The 18,776-nt window shown below is 49.3% G+C and overlaps 1 protein-coding gene across 1 annotated transcript; it reads left to right on the top strand.

Annotated features, from left to right (window-relative positions):
• Positions 1-8,462: 8,462 nt before the first annotated feature.
• LIAT1 (ligand of ATE1) lies at positions 8,463-14,716 on the top strand (the record flags this gene model as incomplete). Its single annotated transcript, XM_080677331.1, has 2 exons — positions 8,463-8,658; positions 11,248-14,716. The coding sequence occupies 2 exons, from the start codon at positions 8,463-8,465 to the stop codon at positions 11,742-11,744; spliced, it is 693 nt and encodes a 230-aa protein (XP_080533457.1). The 3' UTR covers positions 11,745-14,716.
• Between the last annotated feature and the right edge of the window lie 4,060 nt (positions 14,717-18,776).

Below are 18,776 nucleotides of genomic sequence, written 5' to 3'. Positions count from 1 at the left end.
TGCCTGCCAGCCCGATCACCCCTTAACCACTCCCCTGCCAGCCTAATTGATGCCTAACTGTTCCCCTGCCAGCCTGTTTGCCCCTAACTGCCCTCCCCTGCAGGCCTGGTCCCCCCCAACTGCTCTCCCCTGCAGGCCTGGATCCCCCCCCCAAAACTGCCCTTCCCTGCAGGCCCGGTCGCCCCCAACTGCCCTCCCCTGCTGGCCTGATCATCCCCAACTGCCCTCCCTTGCAGACCTGGTCCTTCTCAACTGCCCTCCCCTGCTGGCCATCTTATGGCGGCATCTTGTGTCCACATGGAGGCAGCCATCTTGTGTGTTGGAGTGACAGTCAATTTGCATATTACTCTTTTATTAGATAGGATAGAGGCCTGGTGCATGGGTGGGGGCCAGCTGGTTTGCCCTGAAGGGTGTCCCGGGTCAGGGTGGGAGTTCCCTTGGGGCATGGGGCGGCCTGGGTGAGGGGCCTGTGGTGGTTTGCAGGCCGGCCATGCCCCCTGATGACCCAAGCGGAGGCTCTGGGATCTGGGATTTATTTATCTTCTATAATTGAAACTGTGTAGCCTTGAGCAGAGGCCTGGGCCAGCCAGGGTGTGCAGGAAGCTTGTCTTCCTCCATCGCCCAAGAAACCCAAGCCTCCTGCTCTCTCCGTGGCTGCAGCCATCTTGGTTGGGTTAATTTGCATACCCGCTCCTGATTGGCTGGTGGGCATGGCTTGTGGGTGTAGCAGAGGTATAGTCAATTTGCATATTACTCTTTTATTAGATAGGATATTACTCTTTTATTAGATAGGATAATATTTCATCATGAGACTCAATTACAAATTTTTATTAAAATTCTAACTTCAGTTGATGATTTATGGAACTTCTAAATATTCATTTTAAAAATAGTATTACATGCATGTAGTAACAAAGTCAGCGACCACAGAAGATTAAATGAAAACTGTCTTTCCCTCCTTCTAAAGAGACAACCACTTACCTGTTTCTCATGCATCATTTTAGCACCATGCCAGGTAGCTACATATATATGCATATATGGCATATACATCTTTTACACATATCTTATTTAATAAGTATTTGTTAATCCTCACCCAAGGATTTTTTTCCATTGATTTTTCAGAGAGAGTGGAAGGGATGGGGAGAGACAGAGAGAGAGAAACATCGATGTGAGAGAGACACATTGATTGGTTGCCTCCCCCACATGCCTGACTGGGGCCTGGGATCAAGGTATGGGCCCTTGACTGGAATTGAACCCTCGGTCCTTCAGTTCCCAGGCTGACGCTCTAACCATTGAGCAACTGGCCAGGGCTTTGATAAGTATTTATGGAGTGCTTGTTGTATGCCAAGGACTGATTAGGTGTTGGCGGTACAGCAGTGAACACAACAAAGTTTTCAGATAACACATAAACTAACAACTAGATGTAAAAATAAAGGACAATAAGGGACATGGGAGTAATAGTCAGTGATGGCTTCTCTGATAAGATGACATTTGAACTGTAGGAGAGGAAAAACCTTTTCCTTCTACCCTCCTGGGTTCAGTGGCTAGGGGCCTATGAATCAAACTGATAGAAGACAGAGTCACAAGAGAAAAAAATTTTCATTACATATATAATAAAAACACAGTGTTCACGCACAAAAAAAATGTGGCTCAAGGAAGGGGGCAACGGAAACAACCCAAGAGCCAATTGGATAAAGAAGATGTGGTGCGTGCACACACACACACACACACACACACACACACACACACACAAACCAAGGCCGGATGATGAAGCTTATCCTATCTAAGAAAGAGGGAATATGCAAATTGACCATCACACCATCACAAAGTTGGCGGTGCTCAGTCACCTCAGCCCCGCCAGAGTCCCCCAGTCCTTTCAGCCCCGCCGGGGGTGGGAGTGGCAGGCACATGGTGTGGCCAGACCTGCCTTCAGCCCCCCAGCCGCCCAGGGCGGCCCGAGGCCCAGGCAAGCCTCGGATGTCTGCTGCCCAGCTGCCCAGGATCGCCCGAGGCTCAGGTAACCAGGGCCAGCCGAGGCTTGCGCTGCCGTCAGTGGCAGCAGCAGAGGTGTGATGGGGGCGTCGCCTTCCCCTGATCGCTGGGTCACCTCCCACTTCTGAGGGCTCCCGGACTGTGAGAGGGGGCAGGCCAGTCTGAGGGACCCTCCTCCAGTGCATGAATTTTCATGCACCAGGCCTCTAGTATACTATATGAGGCTAAACAAAGCTGGGAAGGGAAGCAAGTTACAGGAAGGTGACCAGGAAAAGTATGGTAAAGGAGGTTTGTTTTTCCAAAATTTATTGATTTTAGAGGAAGGAAGGAAGGAAGGGAGGGAGGAAGGAAAGAAGGAAAGAAGGAAGAAGGGAAGGAAAGAAGGAAGGAAAGAAGAAAGGAAAGAAAGAAGAAAGAGAGAGAATGTATTATTTCCTTTATTTATATATTTATTTTTAATTCTCACTCAAGGATATTTTTTCAAGGATTTTTAGAGAGAGTAGAAGAGAGAGGGAAAGACAGAGAGAAATATTGAGTCAGGGAAACACATCAACTGGTTGCCTCCTGCAACATGCCCCAACCAGGGCCTAGGCCAGAGAGGAGCCTACAACCAAGGTATGTGCCCTTGACCAGAATCACTCAGACCCTTCGGTCTGCAGCCCAACGCTCTATCCACTGAGCCAAACCGGCTACACAGCTCACCACCAACACTCTTGGCGTTGGTCCGGATCAGCCTAAATCAAGCTGCCTAATTCTGGTAGAGAAGCTCTTAGGCAGTCCACTGTATGAACACAGTGCAATTTATTGAACTGGTTGTAGGGGGTTTTTTTTCCCTTTTTTTTCCCTAAAGTACCATGAGGTATGATGTGTAAATCAGAAAGTGGTTGGGATGGGTTTTAAAAGAAGGAAAAAATGAGCCCAGCCGGCGTGGCTCAGTGGTTGAGGGTAGACCTATGAACCAGGAGGTCACAGTTCGATTCTCAGTCGGGGCACCTGCCCAGGTTGTGGGCTCAATCCCCTGTGTGGGGTGTGCAGGAGGCAGCCCATCAGTGATTCTCTCTCATCATTTGATGTGTCTATCTCTCTCTCCCTCTCCCTTCCTCTCTGAAATCAACATTTAAAAAAAAAAAAAAAAAGGAGAAAAAATGAACAGCAGGCCTGTTCTCAAAAGTTGCAAAGCCCAGGGCAAGAGTAGAAATGGAGATCCACATACCATCTGTCTGAATAGTAAAAGTGATAAATTAAATTGACAGACGGTTAAATAAAATATGTACTATCTTCCTACCTTGAAAATAGACCATCATCACAATCTGCAAGGCCAGATCTGAATTTTGCATTTCAGGCTCTTTGGGGTCCTGTGCCCAGCCCATGGCCTGCCCCCTCCTCCTCCCACTCCCAGCTCCATTCTGCACTGAGAAGAAACTCTGAATGCACAGGGCTGGACACCTCGGCCAACCTGATGCGTTTCCATCTATGATGTCCTTGGCCTAGGTCTCCGCAGCAGGGTGGACTCAGGAAAGAAGCCCAGAAAGGCCCAACTAGCAGGCTGGGGTCATTTGAGCAAGAAATTTCAAGGTGCCAGGTACTCAGACTGTGGGCTAGAAGTGGGGAGGTGGGAGCTAGGGTCTGGGTGGACAGGACCCCTTGATTCCACAGACTTCCTGTCCCTTAGGGAGGGGTATGGCTGGGGGAGAGTCCGAGCAGGGCTCTGTGAAGCCCAAGGTCCAGAGCAGGGTCCCCATTTGCCCAAGTCTAAGGCTGCTGCTGCTGAAGAGTGGACACTGCCTGTCTGAGCCGGCGGCAGGAAGAGACAGAGCTGTACGCTCTACCCAAGGTGTGCCCATGTCTGCACTGGACTAAAGGGAAAACTCGATCCTTCTAGAGCAGGAAAGCTCAGCTTTTACCTGCTCATAACAATAACATCCAACTAGACCATAAGGAGAAGCTTAAACAAGGAAGCTACAACAAATAATGAAGATACGATGCTCTCTCCCATTGGCCAATGACCATCATTGTAAAGTCGATTGCTCGCCTGGCAAGGTTTGTAGAACTGGGGATGTGGCTTCCAGGCCCAAGGTGGGGGCTAATGAGCATTAAGAGGTTGAGCAAGTCACTTTGCAGCCTGTTTCCTCATCTGTCAAATAGGGATATTCTTGCTCAATCTCCTTCTACTTGCAAGAGGTTTTATTCCTTCACGGGATATGAATTTTCTCTTCCAAAGCTGACTGGCTAGCTCAATATAACCTTGATGCAACCTTCACTAAAATCTGGAAGAGAAATGGTCAAGCTGCCTCCTGCCAGATGAGTATCCAGGCCAGGGGGACTGGCTAAGAGGGGAGACAGGCCAGCCTTTCTTGGCAATGGGGACAGGGGCAGCCAGCACCTGTCTGTAAGCACCAGGATTAATGGGGCAGGGCCTCTGGGGCCATTTGCATGGAGGGCTTCTGTCATTTACATTTCACTCAGCTCCCAGGGACAAAAGCAGGCAGGCAAGGGGCAGCTTCCAAGCACTCGTTATATGTGGACTGTGCTGGGCACATTAAGTTGGGGGCGTTGAGAATGGCACCAGGTGTTAGACCAGACCTGGGGTCAGCAACCTTGGTACTTGGGTTCTGGCTAGGAAAGAATTCAGAGCCTAGACCTAAACTATAAGAGAACATTTGCTTAGAAAATCACAGAGGTAGGAGAAGTAATTCGTAGAAGAAATGGGCTTAGTAAATAAGTTATAGAGGCAAAGGAAGGGCCCGTGGAGCTTAGAAGTGAGGAAGGTAAAAGTGATGCACCTGGCGGGGTGGGCAGGTGGTGGGGAAGGGTGTTGGCACCAGGGCAGGGGGTCTTTATTCAATGCAGCTGGTCCTGAGAGCATCCATGGTGTTGCTTGTCTGGTTTTGCTACTTTTCTGGGCCTGGAGCTGAAATACAACCGAGGCCTTGATGTTATCTCTAGGGAGGAAAGGTCAGGCGGTCTAAATGTAATGACCAGCGATATGCTAGGGGAGGAGAGGTCACCCTGGGGGCGAGGTTCCACCCTACAACTGTCCGTTGCTAGGCACCTGGGCTTTCCACCCTGGTGACCTTCTGCACCTGGCCCATCGTCCTTGCTTTGCTCATGTCTGTCTAACTGCCCCCACCGTTAGTGGATGAGAGGACCAAGGACACACAGAACAGATGAGTCCTTTACAAAGCAATGTGTCCACACGTGCCCATGCATGGATCTGTGCCGATGACTGCAATTATTAACAGAGTGCCAAACTCTATAGATTTGATGGAACCCCCATCAAAATCCCAGCAGAGTATTTCGAGTAAATAGACAAGATTTTTTTGAAAAATGTATATGGGAGCCAAAACCGGTTTGGCTCAGTGGATAGAGCGTCAGCCTGCGGACTGGGGGGTCCCAGGTTCGATTCCGGTCAAGGGCATGTGACTTGGTTGCGGGCACATCCCCAGTGGGAAGTGTGCAGGAGGCAGCTGATCGATGTTTCTCTCTCATCGATGTTTCTGACTATCTATCCCTCTTCCTTCCTCTCTGTAAAAAATCAATAAAATATATTTTAAAAAATGTATATGGGAAAGCCAGTGCTCTAGAATAATCAATACACTGGACAAAGTTGGAGAACTTACACTACCTTATATCAAGACTTCTCATAGCCCTTGCCAGTGTGGCTCAGTTGGTTGGAGCATTGCATCCAACGTAGGTTTCGGGTTTGATTACCATTCAGGGCATATACCCTGGTTGGGGAACATACCAATCAATATCTCTCTCCCTCTCTCTCTCTCTCTCTCTCTCTCTCTCTCTCCCTCTCCCTCTCCCCCCCCCCATATCCTTGGGTGAGGATTAAAAAAACAAAAAAGCTTACTATAAAGCTACAATAACTAGGATGCTGTGGTATTGAAACCAGAATAAAGTCCTGATGCTGGTGGCTAGTAGAGTCAATTACGTAGAGATGGGATTGAATCTTTGTGGTGCTGTTTATTATTCAGATGGCTGGCGGTCTGAGAGCGACAGGTGCAATACCCTGAAAAGACCACTCTGACATTTCATTTCAAGCCAGCCCTTATATAGGGTTAGGGGATGGGGGTGGGGGGAGGGACTAAAACTAGTGAATTCCCATGGTCTGCTTTCTATCATCATCCTTGCAGAGATTACCCCAGAACACTGTCTCTCCCCTCAGTTAGTCCCGTCCTTGACTTGCACGTAAAGTGTATCTTCTTTTCTGAGTAATGGACCCATCTGGGCTTCGTGGCCACCTTATCTTTATGGCCCTGTGTTTCTTCTTGCAAAACATCCTCCAGTTTACCAGGGTCTGTAAGAAAAAACTCTTTCCTATTGTTAGTGTAGTGAATTGCTATTAAACTATAATTCTGCTTCTATTGCGGGCCCTTCCCCTATCAGTATTGGTGTAAGAAGAGACAGATAGATTGAGGAAACAGAATCGAGTCCAGAAATAGATTCACACGTATACAATCAATTGATTTTCTACAAAAGTGACAAGTAAGTGAATAGGGAAAGGGAAATTTTTCTAATCAAAGTTGCTGGAACAACTAGAAATCCACTTGGGGGTGGGGAGATAAATCTTAACCCCTATCTGACTTTATTCACAAAATGAATTTGAGATGGATCATGGACCGAACCTAAGACCCCAGAACTATACGGATTCTTGAAGAAAACGGAAGACTATCTTTGTGATGTAGGAGTAGGGACAGATTTCCTTGGGCAAGATACAAAAAGAAAACAAGTGTCTTCATCAGAATTTATCAAAAGACACCATTAAGAAAATAAATCCAAAATCTGCAGACCTGGAAAAAGATCTTTGCTGCTGAGGAGGGATTTTATATCCAAGACATATAAAGAACTCTTACAAATCAACAATAAAAATATACATATTCCAATTACAACATGGGAAAAGACCTCCACAGACACTTTATAAAGCAAGATATTCAAATGGCCAATAAGCAGTTTTAAAAAAATGCTCAACCTCATTCGTCATCAGGGAAACAGTACTTAAAACCACAGGGAAATACAGCTTTATACACACTAGGATGGCAAACATCAAAGATTGATGTTCTGGTTATCCATTGCTGCACAACCAATCACACTAAAATGTAGTAACTTACATAATAACAACCATCTTATTACCCCTCACAATCTCTTTGAGTTAGGAATTCAGGAAGGGCTTGGGTAGGGCTGGCCTGGGGTTTGCAGCAGCTGGGGCATCTGCCTTCACATGTCTTAGCATCTCTCCCTGGGGTCTATTTGGGCTTCCTTAGGTTCTAGCGGCCTCAGGGTGCTCAGAGTTCTTCCCTGGAGTCCCAGGTGTCCAGGAGCAAATCTTCCAATAATGAAGTATCAGCCGTGGGCAAACCACGGCCCGCGGGCCGAATCCGGCCCGTTGGGCTGTTCTATCCGGCCCGCAGAGCCGAAAGAGCAGAGAGATCTCTTGCTCTCCCCTCTGCTCCTTTACTTTGAATTTATATTAGTTCACACAAACACTCCATCCATGCTTTTGTTCCGGCCCTCCGGTCCAGTTTAAGAACCCATTGTGGCCCTCCAGTCAAAAAGTTTGCCCACCCCTGATAGTAGATGCTGCATTACCTTTTATGACCTAGCCTAAGAAGTCACAGTGTCACTTCCACCACATACTGTTAGCTAGGAGTGAGCCAACCAACCCGCTCAGAAGGAAGGGGAGTGGTTGTCTCCTGAGGTGGAAATGGCAGAATTCTGGAAGAGCGTGTGGGATGAGAGATGTTGTTACACCGTTTGGGGGATGTATAATCTGTGGTGAATAAACCTGGAGAGAAACGCCAGGCTTTGAGAGCCACACTGAAGTGCAGTCTTAGTATGAATTGTGAGGGGGGCCCATTGGAGGGTTTTGAGCAAGAGAGTGAAACTGTCCGTCTTTAAAAGTTAATTCTAGCAGCTGTGTAGATAAAGAATTTTTGGAGAGAGTTTGGAAGTAGAGATCATTTAGGAGGAGTGGCCGGAAGTCAGGCGTTCAAGTGCGGTCAGCCCCGGCCTCGGTGAGGGGGTCGGGGGAGGACCGCCAGGTGTCTGCCTGTCCGGCTGTTGTCTTCACTGAGACGGAGAACAATGAAGTAAGTTTATTTTGCACATCTTGGGCTTGGAAGGCCAGGGTAGATGTACGAGGCTGGAACTTGGAGGACAAAAATGGAGGCGAGAACAAGCAGCATTTGAAAAGGTCCTGGAGGATACGAGATGTGTGTCGGGCCAAGCATTTACAGTCTCTCTCACTCTTCCCCATTGTGCCAAGGGCTCAGACTGAAACGCGCACGCGCACACCTAGTCCGCTGGCGGCACCGAGGCTGAAGCTTCCTGACTGCGCACGCGCGCGCGCTGTGTGGCGGTCGCCATGGAGACGCGTGGCCCTGGTCAAGCACTCAGCGCCTGGAGCCGCGGGCTGGGCTGCAGCGGGTCTTGGGCTGACCCACGCGCAGTTGGCGGCCCCGCAGGGGCGGATGGACGGCCTCCGTGGGGCCAGGGCGTCGAGGTATGGCGAGGAGGATGAGGATGAGGAAGAGGAGCTAGAGGGCAGCCCTGGGGGCACAAAGGAGTCCAGATTGCCTCCCATCTCCAGCTGCGCCCCAGAGCCCAAACGGAAGGGGAAGAAGAAAAAGAAGAAGAGAAAGACTGAGGGATCAGGCAAGGGGGACGGTAAGAGAACAGCTAGCTCGGAAGCCTCAGCTCCTGTACCTGAGATTTCCCCCCCTAACCCCCACCCCCCTGAGGTCACCCACCCGCGCCCCTCACAGAGACCCCCATCTACCTGGGGACCAGTTCAGACCAGAAACAGATTCTCGCCAGTCCCAGATAGAGGTCCTCCCGCTCCCCACTTATCGCTGCACCGCGATGCCCCTCCCCTGCTCATACTAGTAAAGACCATCCAGGTACACAGAAACCCTGCCCCAAAGAGCACAGAGATCTCAAATCCTGCATCGAGAATTCTCAGCATCCATGGAGACACTCTACCCCAAACAAAGACACACCCCATACCCAGCATTATTCCCACAGTCTCCCAGCCCCACACAGCACCTCAACTTTTCTGATACCCTCTCAGCTTCCTAAACCCTCAGCTGAATTGCAATCCTAAACCTCCCTACCTTCCCCACAGAAATCTCAAGCCCTCCTACAGAGATCACCTCATCTTCACAGACTTTCCCCAAGCCAAAGAAACTAAGGCACTAAGGCAGACGCTCCTCACACACAGAAACAAAGACTTCTGCCTTCTGTCTAGAGACCCTCCTTGCCTCCTCATTCCTCAGGGATAGCTGGCCTCCTTAAGTTATGTAGACACCCAGTTAATGCATATGAAGTAGTATCGCCCCTGCATAGACTGTCGTCCCCACCACCTGTCCACCAAGGCCAGCCTTCAACTGCACACGCACACACCATCACATCAGTCACTGCTACATACTTTTATAACCCCAAACATCCTCAAGAACACCCCTTTATGTCAATATAACCACCAAATAAAACTAAAGCACAGATACCCCATCAGGCACACACAGTCACAGTGTACACACACATACAGATACTGTCTCACACTCACATGCATAGACCCCCTCCCAAGCAGTTCCTGTACGCATACAACTGTATGCATGCAGGTCTCTCTCCAGTCTCTCTCAAGGACACATCAGACCCACACATCAACCGCTGCCACAAACCCACGGGATCCCTACATCTCCCTGAACTTTCCTCATAGAAGCCCCTGATTTCTTGACAAAGGCTCTGAGCACCTATTTTATGGAGATAGAATAACTGATGTAAAATGCTGTCTCCGCTGTCACCCTGTGGTCTCCGTCCAGGCTTTGGGTGTCTGGGCGGGGGCTCTCACTGGCCCTGCCACAGCAGCCCTGACCTCTAGTGTGGCTAGTCCTGGGTCAAGGTTCTGGACCCCGGTCCTTTGTGTGCAGAGCTGGCACCCCTGACAAGCCGGAGGCAGGAGTGGCAGCCCTCCCCATGTCAACCTTGAAGTTTGGGGAAGGAAGCAATAGGAAGATTACAATTACTTCATCAGGTGGGATTGTAATAAAAAGGCAAGAAATCAATTCTGGAGGTTAGGTCAAAAAGCCCTAATTTGGTCTGCAAAACCAAATTAGGAAATTTATTGTCTTTTTGGCTTAGCTTCTAACCCTAGAAATTAGAGTGGCATGTACTTCATACTGTCAGCAGGGGACACCAAATAGTCTTGGGGGAGTGGAAAGGTATAGATGTGTCAAAAGAGTATTTTTTTTCTTATTTTTGTTTCTCTTTTTTTTGGGGGGGTGGTATATTTCTCTCCCCACCAAAAAGAAGAATAAGCTGATGAAAGAACCACAGCTTATGTGTGTGTTATATAATTCAGGAATGCTTATTAATGTAAAAAAAAAAATCAGTACAAGCCACACGGCAGAAGTATTTCCTGGCTTGGCATAATATTGCTTTCCACAGTCAGATGGAGGACGTTTTCCTGTTCTCCATTTCTCCATTATAAAGAAGTCTAGACTGGGGGTAGAGTCATAGGCGCCTAGAACTGAAAGAATCCGGGTGAGCATGTGGAGAGGTGAAGTGAGGGGCAGCGTAGTACAGGGGAACGAACAGGGCGCTGGGATTCAGGCCTGCATTCAAAATCCTGGCCCTAAACACACACACACACACACACACACACACACACACACACTCACACACACACACACACATCCCCCCTGCTAGCAGGTATATAACTGGCAAGTTACTGAGACTTTTGGAGTCTGTTTCCTCACCTGGAAAATAGAGCCAATAGCCTGTATCCAGAGGACGGGCTCACAGTACATGCTCAACAAAAGCATATGGTGGTGCCCTAACCGGTTTGGCTCAGTGGATAGAGCGTCGGCCTGCAGATTGAAGGGTCCCAGGTTCGATTCCAGTCAAGGGCATGTACCTTGGTTGCGGACACATCCCCAGTAGGGGGTGTGCATTCCAGTCAAGGGCATGTACCTTGGTTGCGGACACATCCCCAGTAGGGGGTGTGCAGGAGGCAGCTGATCGATGTTTCTCTCTATCCCTCTCCCTTCCTCTCTGTAAAAAAATCAATAAAATACATTTTTTTAAAAAGCATATAGTGGTGGAGTGCGTCCGAGGCTGGTGGGCGTGGCCACTGAGCCCTAGGTAAGGAGGCGCCTGCACACTCCACCCCCTTATATTTTTGGTGAGTTTGGCATCATTCCTGAGCAGGACGAGGGCAGGCCTCACCACAAACGCTAACACTGCTCCTCTGCTCAGCAGATAAACATCAGAGTCGAAGCCTGAAGAATCAGCAGCTGATTTCATCTTTTCACGATGTCTTGAGTCCTGGCAAAGATCATGGCCCGAGACCAGAGCACAGGCAGGACAAAGAGCCAAGCAAGCTCGTCCCTTCTTTCTCCTCCTCTGTCAGTCTCCCCAACTTTGCCAAATTAGAAGAGAAACTTTCCAACAAGATCAACGAGAGTCTGCGTTGGGATGGCATTCTCGCTGACCCGGAGGCAGAGAAGGAACGGATTCGCATATATAAACTGAACCGGAGGAAGCGGTACCGGATTTTGGCCCTCAAGGGCATCCACTCTGACCCCCGTGCCGAGGAGAAACCTGAGAACCCCGCCTGTCTCTCCGATGATCATCGAGAGGACAGCACCAACAGCAGGCGGCTCACACTAAAAGCCGCCGGCCCCGATGACTACTTGGAGGGAAGCCTGACTCCACGGATCCCACGCCGTGACTTAGCCACTACTCTGCCCGAGTGAAAATCCACCCATGAGACTGACACGCTTACCCTTTATCCTTACCGCAAGTTTATGTGTTAGAAAAAGGAGAAGAATAAAAGGAAATCAGACCTACATCTGCAGGAAGCAGTCCTCTGGCGTGTTGATGAGGTCAACTCTCCTGCCACCAAGGTGGCCTCAGCGGCCCGGGACAGCCACCGCTTCTTCACATACACAATTTAGTGAACAAGGTCTTTTTCTGAATTTCCTTTTCCTCAGATAAGCTGGCATCTCTTTGTCATTTAATTTCTCAATCACAGATGTCTATAACTTGCTGTCTCCCTCTTTCCCTGCCCCCCCCCCAAAAAAGCGGGAAGTGTGTAGATTACAACAGTTCTAACTCCTAAATGAATTTCATGGGTAAAGCTCCAGACACAGCACACGTCTGTGGGCTCCAGGAAGATGCTCCAAATATCCTGGAGACCTTTTCTTGTAATTAAACACACTCCCTGCCCTTAGTGGTCTGCAACATAAGTGAGCTCATTCCTGGGAGGTTATGCTGAGAAGTCTCAACGTGACTATTGCTTCTCTTACAAACACGAGTCTCCCCTAACCCCCCCAAATGGCATGTTAAGCAAAGTTTTGAAAAGGCTCTGCTAGGCTACCTGTCCCAAGTTGCTATGCTTCCCTTCCACAAATATTGAGCGAGGGCCACTGTTCTCTTAGTTTGGGTTCTCCCAGAAGCAGACCCGGAGACAAGGACTCGGATGCACGTAGATTATTTGGGAGGTGAAGGAAAGATCAATAGAAACAAGGAAGAAAAGGCAGCCAAGCCCGGCCGGCGTGGCTCAGTGGTCAGAGCGTTGGCCTGCACATCGGAGGGTTCGAGGGTTTGATTCCAGGTCAAGGGCACACACCTGGGTTGTTAGGTTCGATTCCCGACACCCGGTCGGGGTGTGTGCAGGAGGCAACCAATCAATGTCTCTCTCTCACACCGATGTTTCTCTCTGCCCCCTCTACCTCCTTCCTCCTCTCCCCTCCTCTCCCACCCTCTCTAAAAATCAATGGAAAAAATATCTTCCTGTGGGGATTAACACACACACATACACACACACACAAGACAGCCAATCCAGGGACACTATTTTTGTAAAATTAATTATTGTTGAAAGTATTACATATGTCGCCTTTATTCCTGCATCGACCCCCTCCAGCCTGCCCCTCCCCCGCCCGCCCCAGGCTCTCACCACCCCATTTCCTGTGTCCATGGGCCAGGAGGTCCTTGGTTGATTACCTCCCACCCACCCACCCTCCCCCGCCTTTCCTCCGAGCTTCCCACTCTGTTCCATGCTTCCATGTCTCTGGATCCACTCCGTTCGTCGGTTTGTTTTGTTACTTAGGTTCCACATATGAGTGAGATCATGTGATACTTGTCTTTCTCTGACTGACCTATTTCACTTAGCATGATACTGTCCCTGCATGCTGTCTCAAAGGGTAAGAGATTCTTCTTTTTACTGCTGCACAGTAGTCCATGGTATAAATGTACCACAGCTTTTTCATCCACTCATCTGCTGATGGGCACCTGGGCTGTTTCCAGATCTTGGCTATTGTAAATTGTGCTGCTATGAACATAGAGGTGCATATATTCTTTCTGATTGGTGTTTCTGTTTCTTAGGATATATTCCTAGAAGTGGGTTCACTGGGTCCACTGGCAGTTCCATATTTAATTTTTGAGGAAACTCCATACTGTTTTCCGTCACGGCTGCACCAGTCCCCAGACACTATTAAACCAACTTCCATGCAGGACAAGTGGGGCTTCATCTCACAGGGAAACATGGTCAGGATTAGCCTGCCCGCCTTCCGGTAGCTGAGGGCTGGGCCTGGGGGTGCTCCTTTCCTGGCGTTTCCAGCCTGCCACACCTGTGGGCCTAGACCAGGAGTGGGCAAACTTTTTGACTCGAGGGCCACAATGGGTTCTTAAACTGGACCGGAGGGCCGGAACAAAAGCATGGATGGAGTGTTTGTGTGAACTAATATAAATTCAAAGTAAAGGAGCGGAGGGGAGAGCAAGAGAACCAGATAGAACAGCCGGATCCGGCCCGCGGGCCGTAGTTTGCCCACGGCTGGCCTAGACGCTACCTTAGTTGTGGGGGAATCACCCTCAGATACAGAGATGCAGACCGAAAGGACCAAGACATGGGGTGGTCCCTGGGGTAGTATCAGCCACCTGTGTGCAACCCCATGCCGGGCCTGGGAGCGACAGAGTGGAGGCTTAAGACGAGGAGTTAAAGACATGCAGGATTCTAAACACACACACACACACACACACACACACACACACACACAAAAGACATGCAGGATTCTAAACACACACACACACACACACACACACACAAAAGATATGCAGGATTCTAAACACATAAGACATGCAGGGTTCTAAACACACACACACAAAAGACATGCAGGATTCTAAACACACACACACACACACGACATGCAGGATTCTAAACACACACACACACACACACACACACACACACACACGACATGCAGGATTCTAGGAGAGGCTGGAAGTCAATGCAAAACACCACGGACCGCTTACCTGACCTTTAGGCAAAAGTGCTTACCTTGGTCGCCGCTGGCAGAGCAGCCCTCTCCTCGCCCTTCCTTGAAAGGCCAGCTGCAGAGTTTTCACGTGTCGGCCATTGTAACCTGGCCACATTCAGGGAAGGGACTTTTGGAAGAGCCCTGTCCTCTCCGGGAAAGGAGGTTGGCAGCCACGCCTGCAGGGTCCCTAAAGCAGATGGGAGTGGCCCTCCCTGTGCGGAGGCCGGTGCTGAGCAGGTTGAGGAGGACCTGGGGACTCACGGGATGAGGACCAGGGGCTTGGGGTGGCGCCATGAGGAGGAGAGATGGGAGACATGCCACCGGGCCTCACCCAACACCCCAGGCTCAAGGAAAAGGCAGCCTGGGAGAGACACCGGCTAAACTACCCCAGGTCCCTGACCTACAGCAACTGTGAGATGATAATAAAGTAGTTTTAAGCCACTACGTCTTGGGGTAATTTTGTTAGCAGCTAGCATGCCGCGGGCCACCGCCTTCACCCTCAGCTGCGCCTCTCGGCGAGCTGCCTCACCCTTGATCTGAAGAGTGGAAAACCCAAAGCCAACCTGATTGTAAGAAGCCACGTGTGACCAGGCACCACAGACACCCAGTGCCGGTGCTCCCGGGAGGTTTGCATTTCTTTCCAGGAATGATGCTGCGCCCTGCAGGGGAGGAGCTGCTGGCCGCTGTGTGCTAGGTGAGGCCACGTGGTTTCCATGCCTCATGCCCAGAGCTGGACAGAGCTAGTCACATGTATCTTCACGGTGTGCGAAAATCTTCATGGTATGTGATTTGTGTCCTGCCCCTACCTTGTAATTATAACATTTCAGGTCATCTTATAAAGTGCTTCTATCTCATTTGTTCCTCACTTGAGTTCCCTAAGAATTATCTCCATTTTATTTTCTTTATTTTTTAAAAATATTTTTTTTAATGATTTCAGAGAGGAAGGGAAATAGAGAGGTTGCGGGGGGCGGGGGGGCAGGCGGGGAACTCAATGATAGAGAAGCATTGATCAGCTGCCTCCTGCACACCCCATACAGGGGATCGAGCCCTCAACCTGGGCATGTGCCCTGACTGGGAATCGAACCATGGCCTCCAGGTTCATAGGTCAAACACTCAACCACTGAGCCACACCAGCTGGGCTATCTCCACTTTACGGTGTAGGCTTAGAGAGAAGAGGTGACTTACTGAAATCACACAGCTTGTAAGAGATCTGCTTTAAGGTCACCAAATGTCCTTGTAGGAAATGTTTATCAAGCAACTGCTCAGTATGATAACAGAATTCACTGAGCAGGCGCCTCTCTGTCCCCACATGGTGTTAGGCATTGAACATTCCCGATTTCCTTTCATCTCCACCACAGTCTTCGAGGTGGGACGGTGTGATGAGTCCATTCACGCGGGAGGAAAGGGGCTCAGATGGGGTGACTTGCCCAGGGTCACACCGAAGTTAAGGGCAATGGGTGACTATGCCGTGGTCCCTCCAACCAGCTCTCCCAGTCGGTGGGAGCCGAGCTGCGCCTGCGCCCAGAGTTGAACCACAACAGGAAGAGACAAAGTCAGTGGCTAAGGCAGGTGGGGTGGTGCCGGGAGGAAGGAGCTGTTTCTGGGAACTGTGGCGGGCAGAGAAGCTTCCTGGGGAGCAGAAACCTCTCGCACTTGGGCTCCAGAGGCCCTGGGTGGTGGGAAAACACCCTCTCAGGCCTTCCGGCCACACTGTGTACTTGTTCATGGTCAAATCCAGCCTTCAGACTTATCGACACATCCCCCTCTGATCATCACCCGGGAGGGTTTAGGTTCCACTTCCCTCAACCATCCCCACTTAATCACAGGACCCCCCGCCCCCCCCCCCCCCCGCCCCTCCTCGCCAGCACTCTAGCCTGCAACCGCTGCCCATGCCTCAGCACTGAGGGGCTGCCCAAGGCCTCGCTCAGCATGTGGGCCTGGGGCCAGCAGCACCAACGTGGCCTGGAGCTTGTTAGAATCTCTCTTGTGAGCCAACTCTCGGGCCCCACCCCAGACTTCCTGCATCAGACCCTGCAGTTTAACAAGATCCCTGGGTGACTCACATGCCCATTAACATTTGAGAAGCTGGGGTTGTGGGGAGCCGGTTCCCCCCAGGTCTCCGGGTGTCTGTACATCTTGTGAGGGGAGCCACCGCTGTCCCAGACGGTCTTCTGAAGGATGCTGGTCTGACGCACAGCCTTGGGAGACAGGGAGTGTCTCCCTCCAGAGCTCGGGCCGACTTGCTTCCTGCTTGTTACCGAAGATTCCAGTTCCTCGGCTCGGAGCTCCTCTGCGGTAACACAACCCCCGTGTGCGGTGCCACCTGGCCCTCTTCACATCTCTCTCCGGGAATGGAGGCTGGAACCCAGCACAGACGCTGATGCGCCAGCGATTGCCGTGACGAATACACTGTCCTTTGTCTCTGACCCGAGTCTCATATCTTTAGCCAACAGCCATGAAAAGGTGGCAGGCTACGCTGTTAAATTGCAACTAGCATAACAATCTGACCCTTTACTGTTCCCCAGCCTCGTCTAAGGGACAGACAGACTAACCATTTAACTCTGTTTTCGTACACTTAACTCACCAGAAAGCTGTACACAGTTCTACACTCAGGTTTTACTTTTCAAACTAGACAGGAAATGTGTGTGTATCACAGACAAATCAGAAAACAGAGAAGCAAAAAGTATTTGAGAACACGCCATAGTCCCTCCATTCAGAGAGAGAGCTGTCCTCATCTGTGGTGTCCAGACTTCCAGTCTTTTTCTTTTTCTAATATATTTTTGATTGATTTTAGAGAGGATGGGAGAGGGAGAGAGAGATGGAAACATGATGAGAGAGAATCATCGATGGGCTGCCTCCTGCACTCCCCACACTGGGGATCATATGTGCCCTGACCAGGAATCAAACCATGATCTCCTGGTTCATAGGTCGACGCTCAACCACTGAGCCATGCCGGCGGGGCACATATGTTGTCTTTTAATGGTTTTCTTGAAAATATAACATCTTTCCAAACCACTAAGTAGACATCCACATCATGCTTTGTAATGCTTGCCTAGTACTTCATTGTACAGTTTATTCAACCCCTATTTGTGGACATCTATTTGGTTTCCTATTTTTGGCTATTCTAAACAACTTGGCAAGGAACATCCTTATATGCACATTTTAGTACAGTTTCCCAGTGCTTTGGGTACATTCTTGGAATTGAAAATACAAAGCCAAAAGATAATTAAAACAATATAACACTTACATAGCCTTTAACTAATACTGCTCTAAGCAGTTTGCATATATTAACTCATTTAATCCTCACAGCATTTCTATGGAGAAACTAACTCGTGACACCCATTGTACAGAGAATTTAAGGGACTCGTTCAAGGTCACACAGCTAAGAAATGATGGAGCTAGTTTGAACCCAGGTGGTCTGATGAAAGGGGTCTGGAATATGCCACAGCAAAATATGCCACTTTGGCATAAGGATTCTTTTGAGCTGGAGGCATTTGAGAATCAACAGATGTAGGAAAGGTTATTTGTTCCCCTCTTATATGTATCAAAGGAGGGCATAAATTTCCCTTTGTGAAGGTGGTATAGATTCCCACCTCCCTCTCCTTGACCAGAATGAGAGCACTCTGATGAACAGGACAGAGAGCCAGTACCAAGGTGAGTTTGCATAAACAGACCTTATTAAAATCATCCTTATCTTCCATCAGATTCCCAAATATGTTTCCTAGTTACTTTCCCACAATTTATTGGCCCTATACTCCCAAAACCCCTTTCCTTTGTCTAATCACTTCTCAATTTATCACCCGTTGTTGAAGTGGTATATAAGCTCCCAAGTCTAACCACTTCTTTGGGTTTTTACTTCTTTTCTGCGAGGCCCTCATACACATAAAAACATTAACTTCAATAAAATGGTATACCTTTTCTCGTGTTAATGTCTTTTGTCAGTTTAACTAATCCATAAAATGCTCATGTGTTCTCTGAGCCAACATGTTTGGAAAATGTTACATACTAGGTTTCCCCGTTTGAAGATTCTTAATGCACATCAACATATTAAAGGCTATTTTCCAACAAATACCGAATTCTCCCACATCCAAGGGGGAAGTATGGTACCCTGTCCCAGTGATGCTAGGTCTGGTCAGGCGACTTGCTTTGGCCAATAGAACGTGGGTGGAAGTTGAGAGGGCACCAGTGTAGAACTTAAGAGGTATTGTATGTTTCTACCTGTTTTTCGGGTATCATCTGAACTCTTCCTTGAGAAGAATGTGCCCAGGCAACCTCCCTAGCCTGCTTCAGAGACCAGAGGGGCCAACCTGAACTCAACATCTAGCCTTGGGCAGAACTGCTCAGTGGGACCTATGAACTTGTAGGCGAGAAATAACTGCTTACTGCTGTGTGCCACTATGCTTTGTGATGGTTGTTAGGCCACAAAAGCTGGTTAATACAAGGGTTCCTAGAAGCCCTTCCATAAATATA

This window comes from Plecotus auritus, assembly GCF_963455305.1.
Source record: "Plecotus auritus genome assembly, chromosome: 7".
NCBI classification, from domain to species: Eukaryota; Metazoa; Chordata; class Mammalia; order Chiroptera; family Vespertilionidae; genus Plecotus; species Plecotus auritus.
Note: the sequence above shows the minus strand (reverse complement) of the source record. Positions and strands in the feature narration are given on the sequence as shown.